Source organism: Nymphaea colorata, chromosome 10 (assembly GCF_008831285.2).
Source record: "Nymphaea colorata isolate Beijing-Zhang1983 chromosome 10, ASM883128v2, whole genome shotgun sequence".
NCBI lineage: Eukaryota > Viridiplantae > Streptophyta > Magnoliopsida > Nymphaeales > Nymphaeaceae > Nymphaea > Nymphaea colorata.
The window spans coordinates 18,424,045-18,440,528 of NC_045147.1; the positions used below are offsets into that span (position 1 = coordinate 18,424,045).

Consider the following 16,484-nt stretch of genomic DNA (forward strand, 5'->3'; position numbering starts at 1 on the left):
TCCTTTCGTATATGCCATCATGATTTTCTAGTATTATGCAATAATGCAAATTTGATTTCTTTGGTCTTAAACACTGTTATTTGCCAGAGGATGAATCCATGAATGACGTCGTTTTGAATAGAAACGACGCACTAGAATGGGATTTTGAATGGGAAAGATCAGATGAGCATTAACCACAAGTATCACTTTCGTCTTCATAAAGCTATTTTTGAAGCTTCAATGGATGCTCACGGATGTTAGCTGGATTTCCCTGACCTCTAATGAACACAACCACACAGTCGGATCCATGCACATGGAGCGTCATTCTCTGCCATATGTTGCCTCCGAATCTCAATCGGATCCTTTGACTGAGACATGCCAACAATAGTGGGCCGGAATTGTTGGCCCACAAGTTTGAAGCAGATGGTGCAATCAGCGGGTGTCAGGGATGAGTCAACGGATCAAGCTATCCATGACCAAGCTAAAATGCTCGACATGTTCGTTTCGAGATCCAGGTCCCTTCTTCTGTGCTCAAAATTATTTTAGTGAATTAAAGTATTTGTGCAGTACAATCTTTTTTTTAGTTCTATATGTGTAATGGATCCACAGAAGAAGCAAAAATACATTTATCTAATTTCTTCCACGAGATGTTGTAATGTTGACGAGAAAACGGTGCTGTGTTTTTTGTTTTTTGCTGAACTTGTGTGAATGATTTCCCGCTTTTTTAGGTCATGTTTCCCTCGGATACACACGTACTGGGAATCCGTGAATAAAAAGTGGAGTAGGGAATCGCATGGCTTGGTCCTCCTTCACTTTCTCCCACCTGCAAATCGTGAGGCAACTCTCATTGTCAGTAAAAGGCAGCGTGCTAGCGAGCCTTTCGGAAATGAAAGAAACAGAAAGAACAGACGAATTCTTGCGTCGATTCATGAGAGTGCTGTCCCTTTTCAAGGAAAGAAGCAAAGCATACAACGAGAAGTCCTTGGATCCCTTGCACATACAAACAGACCCGTCGTTTTTAGTTTTAGATACGATTGGGCACATCTGCCTGGAGATCAGAAACCCCTTACTTAACTTTTCTGCTCTTCTTCTTCCAATGAGCCGTTCTCCATATTGTACCAGATTGAAGAAAGTTCTCTCTATTGCAAAGCGTCTTGAAATTTTGCATGTTCTTTTCCCCTTCCATTGCCAGGGAACTAATATCCAATCTCTTCTTTTTTCTGTTTTTTTTTTTCTCTCTCTCTCTCTGGAACCATTAAACTGTATGTATTTACTTGGGCAGTAGAATGGGATACCGTGATTTGTCAAAGTAAAAATTCTGTGTGCAACTTCTAAGCCCAATTCTGGGAAAACATTGGCATCACAAATTGCAGCCTATTTTGACAGGAAATTTAGCTGAAAAAGAAGGGAATGCATACAAGGGTAAACTTCACCTGCAATTGGTGACCAAATAGTGAAGGAAAATTGACACTTCCAGTTGGGCAAGCTGTGCACCAGGACAGAGTCTTGCACCCCCACCAAATGGTGTAAATATGGCATCCATGAGAGGCTTCTCCTGCACACAAATGAAGTGCCAACTTCATCTCAGAACGTTTAAAGTCTTATTAGCCAAGTAAACCTGCAAAAGAATTGCGTGCATTTACTGTTACCTTCAAGTCAAGTGATTGCCACCTCCATGGGTTGAAGGCCAAGGGAGAGATGTAGTTGTCCTTGTCCTTGTGGACACCATCTATTGCTAGGATGATAGAGGTGCCTTTGGGAACTACATAGTTGTTAGCTGAGACATCCTCCAGGGCTTCTCTGACAAGCATGCTCGCTCCATCAAGCCTGAGAGTCTCACTGACAACCTACAAGAATTGTATCCAGTATATGTCATTTGCCACAAGGGTCAGCATGTCTATGTTTGTCGACATACTTAATTTTACCTCCAACTGCAATGCCCATTGGGATTGCGTGCCTGATTTTCCAGTTTACAGAAAGACTTCATTGGTTCTGGACGCTCACACTATAAAAGAGAGTCCTCCATGGAAACAGAGTCCCCTGCGACTGCGTGTCCTATTTCTGTGGAGGAAAGGCTTCTCCGGCTTATCTTCTTAGATGTTATTCAAGGAAACTGATTACTCGATCCTGAATCAGTTACTCGACTGGAGCAGTAATATAAACTCCCTTTTGACTAGCTTCTCTAAGAATAATGGCTTATGTATGCATTAGTATTGAATAGGCCAACGTGGGCTTCGCTGGGTTGGAAGGAACACCTAGCTACTTCTCGAACTGGGTTCGATCAAAGTCGAGCCAGACCAGTCGGACCAAAATGAATTTCAAGCTTACCCATCGAGTGAACTGCATCGATTTGTAATCTTCCCACGTGAGCTTGCCACCTTCTCTCTTCTTGGCTATGGCGTCATTCTCTTCCTGATCAAGGCGTAGAGCGGCCGGGTGAGTACACTGATCAATTTATGGCGTCCTACCAACTGTGGCCAGAAAGGAAAACTTACTCTAAGTTTCTGGAGGGCAGCGGGATCCTCCGTCAAGTGCTTGACGGCAAAAACCATCACCCTCGAGGAAGTGTGGTGGCCGGCGTGAGCGAGGAAGAGGATGAAGTCCACGATCACCTCCTCCGGCAGGCGGCTGTCTTCCTTGAGCAACCTCGACAGAAGGTCCGGCCTGCTCACCTCCGAGTGCTCCTCTCTCTCTTTGATCTCTTTCTTCACCCTTGCTACCAATGCTTCCCTTGCCTGATCAGTAATTAGAACCCCATTAGAATTACCTTTTCCCTTTTTCTCTAAGAAATTTCCAAGGACACCTAAAATTCCATTGCGATAGAATATAACTAAATTTCGATGCTTGATACCGTTAAAAAGCGTGTAGACCAAAGTGAAACTTGTGTTGTTATTAACTCAAGTTGGGGATGATGAGATAAAAATGACAAAGATACTTTTAATGCAACATAAATTTCATGTTCATTAATGCATCATCCATTTTCACTGTACCTGATAATGGTAATACATGTTCAATTGAAATTACCTTTTATTTTTCAATTCATATCTGACATGGAGAGATGAATTTTTCACTTATAATATTAACAGCAGTTGCAGTACAAACCTATATACGTAGGTGCATGCATTCGCAAAGTTCAGTACTTTTTCCCCGCTGCTTTTGCAAGAAGATAAAATAATAAATTCTCACTGATTGAAAAGTTGACTAGAGTACAGAAATAAAATAATAAATCATTTTAATTAATAATAGAAAGACTAATTAGCTGAATATAAGGTATTCAAAGGCTAGGTGTCTTCTTTTTCTAGATTATCTTTACCTTTTTAGCTCTATCATCGAAAATTTTCCTTCCTCCTTTCTTCCTTTTCTATTTATCGTTTCAACCCCGTAAGTGGATTTGATTTGACGTTATCATACGTATGAGCAATAAATGGCATGGAGCACAGCTCAAAAGCAGCTAGCAGGATGACCTAAAGAGATTAAATCGCTGTCGTGAAGTGCGAACCTCAGATGCCATTTTGCTGTTTTAATTTCACAATCTTTTGGAACGATTACTAGTATTATTAGATAACAAGGTAAAATTTAATTTTACAGAAGGCAAGAAGCCGGTGCGGATTCATTTACAGGTCAAGAACATCTACATTTATTGAAAAGTTAGCCATGTTTCTTTTGACTGCATTAATAGCGTGACATCGCAGCTTTAGCTCAGCAAAGGAAAGCAACCGCATGCCTTTCAGTATTTTAAGCCAGACCTAAAAAAGCATTCGCCACAAATGTCACAGTGCTTCCTTCAATAATTATAGCTCTTTTCCCACAAACTCACTCTTAGAGTTTCTACTTTTTTCTGAAGCAAGTCAACTATTGAACTATAGTATGCCTTTGAAAATATTCTATCCATGAAGAAGGTGAGTCCCTACCCACTCGACATACATTACGAAGACAACCCCATGGAAAACTCAAAGCTTCAACCAATAAGATGGCAGAATTGAGATTCAATACTGTCAGCAGTTTTAATGGTGAATATTGAATGTTTATGACTAATTGTTGCTAACATTTTTAAGTTGGTCACGGATTCAGATCGTCCAAAGTTGGATGTACAAAAATACAAAATCGTATTTGTATTTTTGTATATAATAGCAGCAGATATCCGATCCTGGACACTGAACTTTTCTGTATTTTCTTGCCAAATTCATTTCTGGGTTTAAACTTGAGTTGGATGCTGGATTCTATACAGACAATTCATAAGTTGTTGGTTGACACCCCATGCACATCTGGCTGGGACGACGACTCCTTAAGATGAGCAGATCATATAATTTGTCAATATACTGAATTGCGAGAAGGAATCTATAACGTTGGCAGTCCATGTTTCAGATGTGCGGTTCCCTTGTCATGCATTAATGATGATGTACTATTGAGATGAATGGGTCTTCTGCTTTTGTCCATCTATCTAGTGGGTTCCGTTTTTAATAAGAGAGTTCCTCGTCACAACTGACAAGGTTAAAAAAATGAATAAACAATTATACAAAATTTCAGGTCATGTATTCGTATCATGCTCTAAACCCGCGTGGAATTACAGCCGGCCGCCATTGTTGGCCGATCGTTTCCAATTAATTCAACGAAAGCATTGTTGGTAAACTCTCGATCTTAAGCCTAAGCCATACGGCAGGAAAGCACTAGCTTAAAGCTTTTTTCCCCTTCTTTTAAGTATATGCATCCAACTTCAAAAGGGTTTCGTAACTGTAAGTTTGATGGCATGAAAATTATATTAAAAACCTGTAAAAACAATTTTTAGAGTTTTGTTTTAACGCCAAATCTAAGTTTTCTACGTGCAATTCTATCAGGCATGCAGTCTCTGCGCTTATATGACCATCGTAGGCGATGAACGTAAAATTGAAGTGAGCAACAGAGTAGTAAAAGAACCTTTTTCTCACCTTGAGCGCTCTGTAGAACCTAGTCCCTGGAAATCGAATTGGTAGGCAACCGATCCCCGAGCTGGTGAAGTCACGAAACTCCTTTGCCATCACTTTTACCTCTTCTGATGGGTCTATATCCAGCAGTTGCTTCACCATGAGCTCCAACACCATCTGTAACAAGGGCATGATCACAATTGCGGGTTAAACAACAGGAATATACAAAGAGAGAATTCAAAGTGTTTTTCGAGTGAGAAGAGAAAAGGAAAAGGCATTGGAGAAAGAAGACAGACCGTCCGAAGCTCATTTTGGAGGAGGATCTCTCTGCCAACCCACTGGTGGACTCGGGTTCTGATCATGGACTCCACCTCGGCTAGGAAATGGGCCTTGAGCTTGTCCTGGCCGAGCAGGTTGATGGCGACGCCGTGGAGTTTCCTCTGGAGGTCGCCATGGATGGACAGCATCCCGTACTTTCCGAAGACCTCGCTGAAGGCCTTGGGGAACTTGGCCTTGAAAAGCTTCCCTTCGTTCTGTAGAACCCATTTGTTGAAGTTGGCATCCGCCGAGATGACGGTTCGCTTGCCGAACAGGTGGGTGGTGAAGATCTTCCCATACCTGCACACAGGTTCCCAACAAAAAAACTAATTAGAACCAAATTAAAGAATTACATCAAGGAGTTATATGTATGAGACTGTAATATCTACAAGCCCCGATCCTTCAAAAACTTATGCTACCAACATTGTTTATATCAAAGAAGAAGCGACAGGAATCGATTGTTTCCATCAAAACAGATCATAATTTCTATCAGCAAATGCGAGGTTACAAAAGCATGTAAATTCGCTAACTACTTTGGCTTTGTCGATGGAAAGTTTTCCTTACTTTGAGATCCTTGGTTGGAGAAAATGGAAAAGTCCGTGCCTAGGAGCAGCCGAGAAACTGATGTTCTCTCTCACTAAAGGCCAACCCTGCCTGCCGGGAGGCAAGTTCTTAGCATCATCTCCTGCAAGCTTGATCAGAGCGATCAGGAAGACGAGAGAGGCAAGAGTAAGTAACAGTATGCACTCGAAGGAGAGGGAAAAGGGAAACGCCATTTGCCTTGAGAGAGTCAGAGTCAGAGGGAAGAGAGAGCAATTTGAAGCATTAAGATCGATGGATTGATAATATTTTAGATAGCAAATGTACTGCGTAACTGAGCGGACCAATTCTGCAACGTTACGTACGCAACATTCCTAAACATGGTGATAAATCGCAAACTCCATCTCTGGATTACGTGCTTCCTTTCTTTTTCCCTTCCTTTCTTCTCAAGTATCTTTCTGAATTGTACCCACCTTCTCAGGCAAATTCTAATAACCATCAATCCTACTTTTCCCCGATCTTTTTTTCCTAACAATGACAAATAAATTCTCCCCCCGTGGCAAGTACAACTGGTCTCTTGTTCTAGCATGGACGCCAGCTTAACCGACAACGAGATAAAAAATTAAATATTGATTAGATAAGGTGCACGACACGCGTGGCGACGTGACATAAAGCTGTTTGTATGAATTAGACCATTCATCGAATTTTTAATGTTATTTAATAAAATAGTTGTACAATTATTGTTTTATAACTTTTAAGTATGTTTACGAAAATATTATCTCCAGTTCGTATGTAGAACAGTCATATATGCTTTTGTAAACAATCAACTTTACGTAACTAGACAATGAAGCTAGGCCACCAAGTCCACGTTGTTGGTTTAAGGCATGATTCAGGTCTCTAAGAAATTGAGTTTTGGTTTTTTTTTTTATTCACCATATTCAACGTGCGTGATCCGGATGAAATGGAGTAAGGAAAGGATTGATCCCACCACAAATTTTGAAAAACAAGAGGTATGAATTCGAAAAAAGATAGTGCAAGACAGGATTCCGATGAAAGTATTAACAAGGGAGGAGTACTAAGAAACATGATGTTTCTCTAATGGGAAAATCACGACTTGCAATTAAGATGATGCGCTACCCTTTGACTCATTGAAAGGCAAGCTGCCTAGCTAGGGCAATTAAATTAATGCAAAGAGAAGCATGGTCGGCCTTCCTGTATCGGTTCTATTTTCTTCATGAGAACTGCGGCTCGCTCCAACTTTAGTTTTTCCATCTCATATTTCACTTTGGCTACCAACTTCACTAAATCCCAGATCCAAACCTCACTTCCAATGTCAAACCAGCACCTGCGGTTGGCATTTGTGCACGCAATTGAAAAAAGTGAATCAATATTTAGAATTTTCTATCGAGACAAGGCATGATTAATAGATAAAAGTTAAAGCTCCCAAATCCCATTACTCGCTCCCTTACATGTTAAAATTTGTCGATCGTCAAGGCTGATCTTGTTGTTTGTGTCCCGTAAGTTACTCTTGTTGCTATCAATCTTTCCTTTCATGACCATCTTCTTCTTATTATTAGAAAACTTAGTTCTGCACTGTAATGTTGTGAAGAAAATATGATTTTAAAGAATTGCGGAAGCTTAGTGCAGTAAAAGGGATGTTGAATGAGGTACGTAAAAGGGAGGGTCCCCCTGGAATCCGGCTATCACATCCGGTTCATGTTTCTCTGGGACAGGGCAGAAAGCATGGCATATCTTCCATCGACAAGGTATGGCATGCGAATCAATAAGAAACTTGACTTGACGTGACCTGTTGAGAAAACGTCAATTCATACCCGACACATTCGACTGAGATCGATCCGGTCTTCCGTCGCTCCTTTCCTTTCGCCCACCGTCGCCGTGAAAACGCCAAGGAGAGAGATCGGAGGAGAGAAATCGTCGGCTTCGTTCCCAAGTTGAAACTAAATTAAATCCTCTTAAGTGCAGATAACTAGTCTTTTTAGGAGTCACGTAAAAAATGAGTCGATCCTGAAGACTTCTGTTCAAAGTCGGGGTAGGTCCAATCGACGGGACCATCTTATCTAAAGGATGGGCCAAGTTCCTTCTTTCACGCTTACCCTGCGCTTTCTTTTTTCTCCACCGTTGGTTCATATGAGAGCGGGCGATCTGGTGAGGGGACCTGTGGTCTTTTTCACTGATGCAAAGGCTGAGCTAAAATTTTGAGTTTTTGAGAAAGACTCAATCAACCATATTGGCCGGCAGCATCCACCGCAGCGGTGGTGGCAGCGGCGGCGCCACGCCAGTGCCTGGTGGCAACCCTAGCAATACAAAGATTTGAAAAGATCTAATGAGGGCGTTGAGGAAGTGGGGGCAAAGGGCAGAGTCAGGAGCCATGGGTACCCATCAATTTTTTTTTTTTTTTTTACTTTTACATGTAATTTTACAATATTTTTATTTAGTCTATTTAAAAATTTTGAAAAATTGTATTTGGTCCTTATTACAATTTTGAAACTATAATTCAACATCCTAATAAAAAAATCATGGCTCTGCCGGAGAACAACCAAACGCTAGCTAAAAAGTTGCAGGTTAAGCCCAAGGGCCTGACCTGTATCATTGTCTCGGAACATTTACGAGTCCAGTGAGAGTTTCTTTAGTAAATTGTGGCCTACAAGTTTTAGATTGGAAAAAGAACGGACTTGATTCAGATAGTGGCCGAATCCTTTTTGTAGCAGGTAGGAAAATTTTTGGCCTTGTTATACTTGATCTGATGCAATGTATCAATCATATAAATCCATTTTCTCTTAAATTAAATAAGTAGTTTTTTTTTCTTTTTCCGTTATTTAATGTGCTAAATATTATATTGCATGAAATGTGAATTATGTATACATTCCTTGACAGATGGTCTGTACATTCAATTAACTATCAGCACTTAGGAAAAAAACTTGGACGTACAGAAATTAAAATAAGTTCGTCGCCTTTGCTTTATCAAAATAAATTAGATTGCGGGCGGGCAATTGATAACTATAAGCACTCAGCACAGCTTTTAACTCTTTGTTGACTTAATTATTTATTTAATGATCTTTTATAGCAAGCAACCTTTCAAGGTTATGCCCTCCTCCTTGAGAAGAAAACTCCGAATAAGTTACATTTCATTGTAATTTTTGAACATTGCTTTTATTCATCTCAGCACCCACAAAAAGTGATTGTTCTTGCAATGATACTTTAGGGCAATTTTTTCAATTTACATATTGGTACTCCTTGAAATTATAAAATTTTATATATGCTAGTACCTTTTAGCCAGAGCAACTTCTTCTTCATCGGAGAAGGGACCGTGATGACATTGTAACAAGATAAATTGTACAACGAAGCCCCGTTCCACCAACAAATCATAAAGAAAGTGCAATGAGGACTCCAGAACGAAGTATAAAGAAATTGCCATCCAATCAATTATATATAGTTGATTGATATACTTTACCAAATATCACATGTGTAAACTTAATACTACAAAGTAAAATAAAATAGTAGTTCATCTACTTTTTGAGAAAAAAGAAAGAAAAACTTTAAAAAAGCTACTTTAGGGATAATCAATCAAGCTAATTGGTTGACTCATCTCAAGAGTGAAGGTAGATGTGGGTATGTGCGGGCAATTGTTCACGACCCACAAAAAGTTGATGGTTTTGCCATTGATATTTTAGGGGGATTTTTTCATTTATATATTGGTGCTTCTTAAATTTTTTTATATATATAGCTAGTACCTTTTACCCATAACAGCTTTTTCTTCCTTGGTAACATGATAAATTATACAAAGAGGCCCCATTCCACCAACAAATCATGAAGAATTGATCATTTTGCTCTTGCGCCATGTAAAAATAAGGAATAAAGTACGACGTATAAGTCATCCAATCAATTACATATAGTTGATTGATAGTTTACCAAATATATCACATGTGTAAACTTATATTTCAAAGTTAAAATTGTACTTCATCTACTTTAAAAAAAAAAAAAAAAAACTTGAAAAAAGTTACTTTACGGATCATCAATCAAGCGGATTGGTTGACTCATAATCAATACACACAATGCTTATTTTAATCAACCCGCCCACTATAAAATAGACATTTAGTTGTAACTTCAAATGTACTATTCGAGTGCACCATTTCGCGCTTTTAAGCATTTTTTCTGCAACATATTTAGAAAAAAATTGTCTTAATGGGATATTGAAAAGTAATTTCTGGTGTTCCTTCCCGATTATAAACGCGCCCATCACACAACCAAATAGTAAAATAGTAAGTTACTAACCTAAAAATCGAACATCCAAGAATTTGGTAATCAAGTAGTAGTTGACAAAAAGGAAAAAGGGAAAAACCAGTATTATCTATCAACTTCCGCCATTTTTAAATAATTAATTATAACAATAATGGAGTTACGTAAATAAACAAAGTTGCGTGCAGTTCAGACATCCATAAATATACAAGCCAATTAATTCGTGCACCAACTCTATGATGTGAATCATGTGATGTGCATATAGAATCTTATATCACAAAGAAACGCAACTTAGCATGAACACTAGTGAACTTTGGATGAGGGTCGATATCTAATAATAGAGGTTCAGTTCGGGTACCTGTCAGTACTGCGGAAGCGTTGTCATCCTTGCTCTGCAGTAATCCTAATATTTCACATTATTTATTTGCTTGTGAAAATGCACGCTTGGTAGTGATATTTAAGCGAACAGGATTCAAACCTGGAGAAGTTTGAGTACTCGAGAATGTAGGGAACTATATGTTCAGAAATGTCACATTCAGATGATCAACAGCAATGCGAAGCAGAAAGCGAGAGAGCGAATTTGCTTTGGAGTATGGCGACCTTTTCTTTTCCGATGGAAGTTAGAAGTTAACGAACGAGGAAAAAGAATTAATTAAAGATGTGGGGAACCAAAGAAAAAGAAATTTAATCCATCCTTGCCAAGCATTTCTATTAGTCGGACTCACTAAAGATGAGGTAAACAATATTTATATTCAGAGTCAAGGATGCCTCAGGCCGCTGCCTTGTTTTCGGCAACCGATTCTCATGGAAATTGGAGTCAAGGTCTAGAAGCAATTAATATGAAAGTAAAATCTAATTGTCATTTGAAGCCTCAGTTGAATTAGAAACCATCTCATTGCACATTATTTGCAAATTGCATGTTCTTCTACGGTTTGATCCTGTATTAAGATTGTGCCAATGGAATCGAACGTGTTGTTCGTGATTTTGATGATCAAATGATCGACACCACTTTTGTTCTTTATCTTCCTTCTCTTTCATGCTTCTCTTGGATACACATGTATTGGAAATCCGTCTGCAAAAGTCGGGGCAGGGATTCGGATGACTTGATGCTCCGTTAGTTTCTCCCATCTGCAAATTACACAGCTAGTCAACTCTTAGTGAAGAAGAAGAAGAACGTAAGAAAAGTAAAAGACTGAAAATAATAACAACAACATTACTTTTACTATTAGTCTGTAAGGGAAGATTTGAATATGCGTGTACAACCGTGAGTACAAGGATGAAAATTTGTTAGAAATCACAGCTTTCAATAAAAAATTTGAGATTAGTTAAAAAAAAACAAAGAAGAAGAAGAAAGCGTCACCTGCAATTAGTCACCAAATGGTGAAGGAAGACAGAGATCTCCATCTGAGCAAATTGTGCTCCAGGGCATAGCCTTGGCCCTCCACTAAATGGTGTAAATATCCCATCCGTCGATGATTTCTTCTATACCCAGATAGTGCCAACTTGTGATTAGTTATAATATGTATCAAACCGCTAGCTGTAGGGCTGACCTGAAAAGCGTTTACAAGTTCATTACCTGGAGATCATCTGATTGCCATCTCCACGGGTTGAAAGCCAAGGGGGATTCATAGTTGTCCTTCTCCTTGTGGACAGCATCTATTAAGAGGATGACGCAGGTGCCTTTGGGAATCACGTACCCTTCAACTGGGACATTCTCCATGGCCTCTCTGACCACCATGTTCGCTCCAACTTCAAGCCTGAGCGTCTCATTGATAACCTACAAAACTTGGCTAATCCGTCATGTATTCATTTATTGATACATAGACTGCCGCTTCCTGCAATTTTTTTAGGAGTGTTCATCCCCATAATCAGGTAGAGTTTCATGGCAAACACGTCTACGGTGGTGAATTAAGATTCAGATGGTACGTGGTTATAATGTGGCTAGTATACGTATATCTAATGCATGCTCACCCATCGAGTAAATTTCATGGATTTGTAGTCCTCCCAAGTAAGTCTACCGCCATTCCGGCTCTTCCCTATGGCGTCGTGTTCTTCCTGCAGAAAAAGGGAAAGTGAGTGGAACACTGTTGTCAAAATAACATATTGATCGGATCCAGATCAAGGAGAAGATTTATTACTCTTAGTTCCAGAAGAGCTTCGGGATTTTCAGTCAAGTGCTTCACAACAAAGGCCAAGGCCCTTGCAGAAGTATGGTGCCCGGCATGCACCAGAAAGAGGACGAAATCGATGACCACCTCATTTGGCAGGCGGCTCTCTTGATCGTTAAGCAACCTTGACAGAAGATCCTCTCCGAATGCTTTTGGATCCTCTTCCCGCTTCTTGATCTCCATCTTCATCCTTTCCACCAATGCTTCCCTTGCCTGACCCATGGCCCAGAACATGGTTAGCACTTGCATGTCTGGATTTATTCACGTACCAAGATTTGGACATTCATTCATTTTGTCAAGCAGAAAGCAAGCAACCGAGCTTCAATATTTTGACATCAACCACGACATAATTGGAAAAAGTTTTCCCACAAATTTGAGAACTGGCTTATGACAAGGATTCGCCCATTACTTTATTCTGAGAACGAGTTGTGTACAGTAATTTATCATGTTTCGGACGCTGCTCAGTAGGATTTCAAAATGGCTGTGCAGCTTCAAACTTTTTCCATTGGGCTGTTTCGAGTCCCATTCATTTGTCAATGAACATTTATAAATTGAAAAAAAAAATTGTGTTTCTTGTGTCGACCTGTTTAATCTACGTGACGTTAGGGAACCTAAGTTTGCGGAAGTATGGGAGAGATTTCAAAGCTGGCAGTGAAGAAGAAGTCATCAGGTGCCCCACCTGACGTCAAACAGACAGATAAATACTAAAATTATGCATGTTGCTAAAGCATGATAAATAAAAAATATAATTAAAAACTCATGAAAATTATTGAGATGTAGCGGTTCAATGTATTTCCTCACAAGCTAGAAAATTAATTGAAGTCAGCTTTCTAAAGAGATGGATCTTAATACCGGTTCCAAACGTTTAAAGAGCCACGTGACACGCGCACACACGCAAACAAAAGTTTTGAAATTGATTATGACACAACTGATCATGTTAACTGCCCCACTTTAGGTTATCCATAATTGTTTTTTAATACGTATACTCCTTTCCTTTTTCTTTATTTGTAATATATGTGCTGTATTACGTAACTGTTAAATACTGAACACTATCAATCTTAATACTTATGAAAGTTTTTATGATGCAATGAGGATGCAATTTGATACATTTTTTCATTGTTATGAGAAATTCAAATAATTTTTCTAAGGTTAAACTGCTTTATAATTTAATGATAGTATGCTAAAGTATAAGCGATATATGATAAATCTAGATGATGGATTTGCCGAACTGGGTCTTATCTGGCCATGAAACTCAACCAACCTGACTAGGCACGGCTGATATTGTGCAATGTTCAATGTATCATTCGATAAATATCTATATCCTTGACATCAATTATTAAATAGTTCATTAAGATAAAATCTCCCGTGATTCCGATCTGATCAGCATTGTGAGTTGTCATCAATTTAAAAAAAAAAAAATCAAAACTGCCAAATAATGTAAAATAAAGACTGTAAAAAACTATTCAATAAGCCTTGATTAACAAACGTACTGCAGAGAACAACTGCCGGATTATTTAATAAATGATCATTATACTATATTTTTTTTTCTTTTATGAATTCAACTTATTTAAGAATCAAGCCACCCAAAGGAGATCAGTTCAGAAAATGGTGGGTTCGAGCTGGGTTCACAGAAGCCTCAGGCTCGATTTGAACCCCGTGTGTTACCTTGATGGCTTTGTAGAACTTGGTGCCCGGAAGCCGGATAGGTAGAACCCCGACGCCGGAGCCTGTCACGTCCCGAAATTCTCTTTCAATCTCCTTTGTGTCTTCAGATGGATCCAAACCCAGTAGATGTTTCAACATGAGCTCCAGCACCATCTGCATATGGATAGACAAGCTATATATTCAGACCCGGATCTTGTGCTTTATCTGGTTGGTCCAGTACCAACTTGACAATACTTATTGGATTTGGTTACCCAAAAAAATGCGATCATTGCTAGACCAATGTTTGGCATGCATGTAATCTGATCTATATAATATGATGCAAAACTCAGATCTGATGCTGTAGTTGTATCTTGCTTTGGTTTTTCAAGGATATGTTAATATGTAATACATGACCTGGATCTGACCCGATTTATCATTGTTATCTAAAACGTCTAGCTAGAAAGGGAGCCTAGACTTCTCAAAACTAAGTTTCCAAAGAAAAAGCTTGACGCTTCCCCAGAAAAGCATAATGTTGGAGAGACTAATTTCTCGTTTACGAAAATCTCAACTTATTTAAAAAGGAAACAAACTTCTCAAAGAATCAATTTCCGTTTCATAGACTACCTGCTAAATTTTATTTCCCTGTTTTATATTTACCTTTTGCTAAACGACTTTGCGTTTTCTACAAGGTAATTCTTCGTTAAGTTTTTTATCTTTACCTTTTTCAATTTTTACATGTTAGTCTCAACTTCCTACCACTTTTTGAGGCTTACAGTCGATGGTATGGATACTGAAGATCAATATAGTCGCCGGTGGTGATTTCATTTCACCATTTTCTGGTGTTCTGATATTAATGTCAGTCACCTGACTGAGATCGACTCCGATCACCACGCCCGGTCTCCATGGACCATGATGGTGCAACCGTGTGCGAGCCACGGCATGCAGATTAAGGCACGTACAGTTAGCAGTAAATGAAAAGGCTGTGAGACGCCGAAGGAAACGAAGCCAACATTTTAAAAAGATGACGTTGACGCAGACGATCTGGTAGGCCAAAGAAGAGAGGAGGAGAGGGACAAAGAAGTTGAACCTTTCGGCACTCGTCTTGAAGGAGAATGTCATTTCCAATCCACTGGTTTACTCGGGAACGGATCATGGAGTCCACCTCTGCTAGAAAATGGGCCTTCAGCTTGTCCATGCTAAGGAGACTGACAGCGACGCCGTGGAGCTTCCGGTGGAGGTCGCCGTGGATGGACAGCATCCCGTATTTCCCGATGATCGCGCTCAAGCCCTTCGGGTACTTGGCCGTGAAAAGTCTTCCCTCGTTCTGAAGAACCCACTTGTTGAAGTGGGCATGGGCCGAGACGACGCTTCGCTTGCCGAACAGGTGAGTGGTGAAGATCTTCCCGTACCTGCAAGCGAAGGCGGCAAAAAGGATACATTAGAAAGTTTTATTCATGGGCTCTATGGACTCAATGAATTCTTCAGGCTGGCTCACTTTGCGATCCTTGGCTGAAAAAAATGGAGAACACCATGCCGACGGGCTGACAAGAAGCCAATATTCTCCCTCACGAGAGGCCACCCCTGTCTGCCAGGAGGCAACTTTTCGGCATCTCTAGCTGATAGCTTCAGCAGAGCAATCAAGAACACAAGGAACGCAAGAAAGAGGACGAGTATGGATTCGAAGGCGAGGAAAGAGAAGGCCATATTCACGAGAGAGAGAGAACCGAGGAGGAGAAGGGAGAGGCGTTGTTTGAATGAAGAAGAGAAAGCCTTCCGACAAGGCGCTTGCTTGAAGGGATTGGTTGGATTGAAGTAGGCAAATCATTAATTATCAATAAATTTGTTTCCTCTGATAGCCATCACTTAATGACCTTATGAAACAAAATATTCTACATGGAGCCATAAAGAACCACTGAAACAGAAGGCATACTGTGTCGCCCATTTCTCCTCCTCCAGTGGCACTTTTCAGGTAAGCACATAAGGTCCCTTTTAATTAAACTTTTCAACTTTTTTTTTTTTTTGGTCTTTTTGTGCAGGGATGTGACGTTCTCTGTTCCTGCCTTTTTCTTTTTTTGTTCTAAGGCTTTCTGTTTTTTTCTTTTTTTCTTTGTAATAGGAGAATGGTTCCATGGTCGGCAATCGCCCGCATCCAACCCACTGATCAATATTCTAGCCACTATGGAATCAAGGCAAAGTTGAAATAGTGGGGATTGTTGTTTTTGTTTCAAGTGTTGATCTTATGCCACTATTATCTGAGTTTACAGTCGAGAAACTATTCAAAAATCTTCGCTTTTGAATTAATATTCAGACCCAATTACATAGAATCAAACTTAGTAGAAAAGCTGCATATGCCGCAAATTGTCGCGGCCAGTCCAAAAGCTTAGAGCATGTACGTCTCCTTGGTAAATTTGAGACCCTCATGTGTTTTTTAATATCCAAAAAATGAACGACTCCATTTGATTGTGATAGTAATTGTAATATATGCGCTGTCTGTTTAACAATTATAATTTCTTAAAATTTGATCATTTCGAGAAACGAAATACCTTGTCAGTTCTTAAAGTAAGATTTTCCTTTCCAAATTCTGCTCGATACGGTTTGTATATGAAAATTAACGTAATCCTTTGGCCCACCGGCCCCATTTTCTTGGGTCTAGAGTTTGGTCAATTGGGTTTGGTTG

General features: G+C 39.6%; 2 protein-coding genes across 3 annotated transcripts; both read right to left on the reverse strand.

The window, feature by feature from the left end:
- Window positions 1-251: 251 nt before the first annotated feature.
- On the reverse strand, window positions 252-6,184 carry LOC126410455 (abietadienol/abietadienal oxidase-like). Its single transcript, XM_050080121.1, has 8 exons — window positions 5,763-6,184; window positions 5,177-5,498; window positions 4,905-5,057; window positions 2,475-2,714; window positions 2,308-2,391; window positions 1,629-1,826; window positions 1,413-1,534; window positions 252-802 (listed from the first exon to the last, which is right to left on the reverse strand). Exons 1-8 carry the CDS (start codon window positions 5,972-5,974, stop codon window positions 709-711), a joined length of 1,425 nt encoding a protein of 474 aa, XP_049936078.1. The 5' UTR covers window positions 5,975-6,184; the 3' UTR covers window positions 252-708.
- A 4,578-nt stretch (window positions 6,185-10,762) lies between these two features.
- Window positions 10,763-15,547, reverse strand: LOC116262670 (abietadienol/abietadienal oxidase-like). 2 transcript variants are annotated; one of them, XM_050080120.1, is made up of 8 exons: window positions 15,303-15,547; window positions 14,895-15,216; window positions 13,829-13,981; window positions 12,134-12,376; window positions 11,967-12,050; window positions 11,572-11,772; window positions 11,356-11,474; window positions 10,763-11,123 (listed from the first exon to the last, which is right to left on the reverse strand). In XM_050080120.1, the coding sequence occupies exons 1-8, from the start codon at window positions 15,509-15,511 to the stop codon at window positions 11,030-11,032; spliced, it is 1,425 nt and encodes a 474-aa protein (XP_049936077.1). In that variant the 5' UTR covers window positions 15,512-15,547; the 3' UTR covers window positions 10,763-11,029. The 2 variants fall into 2 exon arrangements, with proteins under 2 accessions (XP_049936077.1, XP_031498011.2); XM_031642151.2 differs by having other exon boundaries at window positions 11,356-11,477.
- Between the last annotated feature and the right edge of the window lie 937 nt (window positions 15,548-16,484).

What these genes read in the sequence shown, in the direction of transcription:
- LOC126410455 (XM_050080121.1), bottom strand. Translation starts at nt 5,974, where the DNA reads ATGGCGTTTCCCTTTTCCCTCTCCTTCGAGTGCATACTGTTACTTACT. An exon ending in TCCAAAATGAGCTTCGGACG is followed by an intron (nt 5,058 to 5,176) that starts GTCTGTCTTCTT and finishes CCCTTGTTACAG; the next exon opens with ATGGTGTTGGAGCTCATGGT. An exon ending in GGCAATCACTTGACTTGAAG is followed by an intron (nt 1,535 to 1,628) that starts GTAACAGTAAAT and finishes ATTTGTGTGCAG; the next exon opens with GAGAAGCCTCTCATGGATGC.
- LOC116262670 (XM_031642151.2), bottom strand. Translation starts at nt 15,511, where the DNA reads ATGGCCTTCTCTTTCCTCGCCTTCGAATCCATACTCGTCCTCTTTCTT. An exon ending in TTCAAGACGAGTGCCGAAAG is followed by an intron (nt 13,982 to 14,894) that starts GTTCAACTTCTT and finishes ATCCATATGCAG; the next exon opens with ATGGTGCTGGAGCTCATGTT. An exon ending in GGCAATCAGATGATCTCCAG is followed by an intron (nt 11,478 to 11,571) that starts GTAATGAACTTG and finishes ATCTGGGTATAG; the next exon opens with AAGAAATCATCGACGGATGG.